The sequence below is a fragment of the Asparagus officinalis genome, chromosome 2 (genome assembly GCF_001876935.1).
Source record: "Asparagus officinalis chromosome 2, Aspof.V1, whole genome shotgun sequence".
Lineage (NCBI taxonomy): Eukaryota > Viridiplantae > Streptophyta > Magnoliopsida > Asparagales > Asparagaceae > Asparagus > Asparagus officinalis.
In genome coordinates this window covers 4,001,526-4,002,353 of record NC_033795.1, presented here as the reverse complement: position 1 = coordinate 4,002,353, position 828 = coordinate 4,001,526, and the positions used below count along the sequence as shown (strand labels likewise).

The following is an 828-nucleotide window of genomic DNA, read 5'->3' as shown; positions in this document are numbered from 1 at the left end:
AGCGGACAAAATTTAGCCTATAAAACAAGGTCAGAATCGGGCTAATTTTTCAGAAAAATAAAAAAAAAATTGAAACTGGCCTACGTTTACTTTTGGAGAGTTGTCAAACACACACTAATTCAATTATTTTTCTTTGTCCAAGTACGCTAGAGGTCTACTATCATCTGGTTTTTATTACATCAAAATTCCATTTGGTATGTTCAACTTTGTTGCAACTCCAAAAATAGTTGGTGTTACAAAAGAAAAAAAAAAACATGTAAAAGTAGTAAACTTGAATGTTGAATTCAAATCCATTGGTGATCTAAAAAAAGTATCTGAAACTGCATGTTTGTTGTTCTGAGTACACTTTTTTTTAATGAGAGAAGTTATAAATACACTAGTACAGTAGTACTCCTAGCTATTTCTAACTAAATACATCATAACTGTATGATAAACATAATCAACACAATCAGTTCCCATCTCAAACTCAAGCTTCATCATCATTAATTGAATTTAGTCTAGACTAATTCAAATAATTTTTTTTCTATGCCAGCTATCTAATAGACATAATCTTAAACTTTAATATCAGCATCTCTATGGAACTCCTTCAAAGTAGCGCGACACATTGGGCAGCTACACTGCGTCCTGAACCACTCATCCACGCACGCCGTATGAAACACATGCCCGCACTCCGGCAGCACCTTCACCTTCTCTCCCTCCACAAACACACTCAAGCAAATCGAACACATTGATTCCTCGCCTAATCCCATTCGATCTTTACCGTGCAGCTGCACGGGCAAGCTGTCGATGACTCTCCGGCCGAGCCCCACAGGGTTCGTCTGGCAGCTG

At 37.6% G+C, this 828-nt stretch overlaps 1 protein-coding gene across 1 annotated transcript in view; it reads right to left on the bottom strand.

Annotated features, from left to right (window-relative positions):
* Positions 401–828, bottom strand: part of LOC109829707 (RING-H2 finger protein ATL66-like) — a 1,313-nt gene continuing 885 nt past the window's right edge. Inside the window, exon 2 of the mRNA XM_020396748.1 lies at positions 401–825. Coding sequence (XP_020252337.1) covers positions 552–825 — 274 coding nt within the window. The 3' untranslated portion in view covers positions 401–551. The remainder of the gene's footprint in view (positions 826–828) is intronic.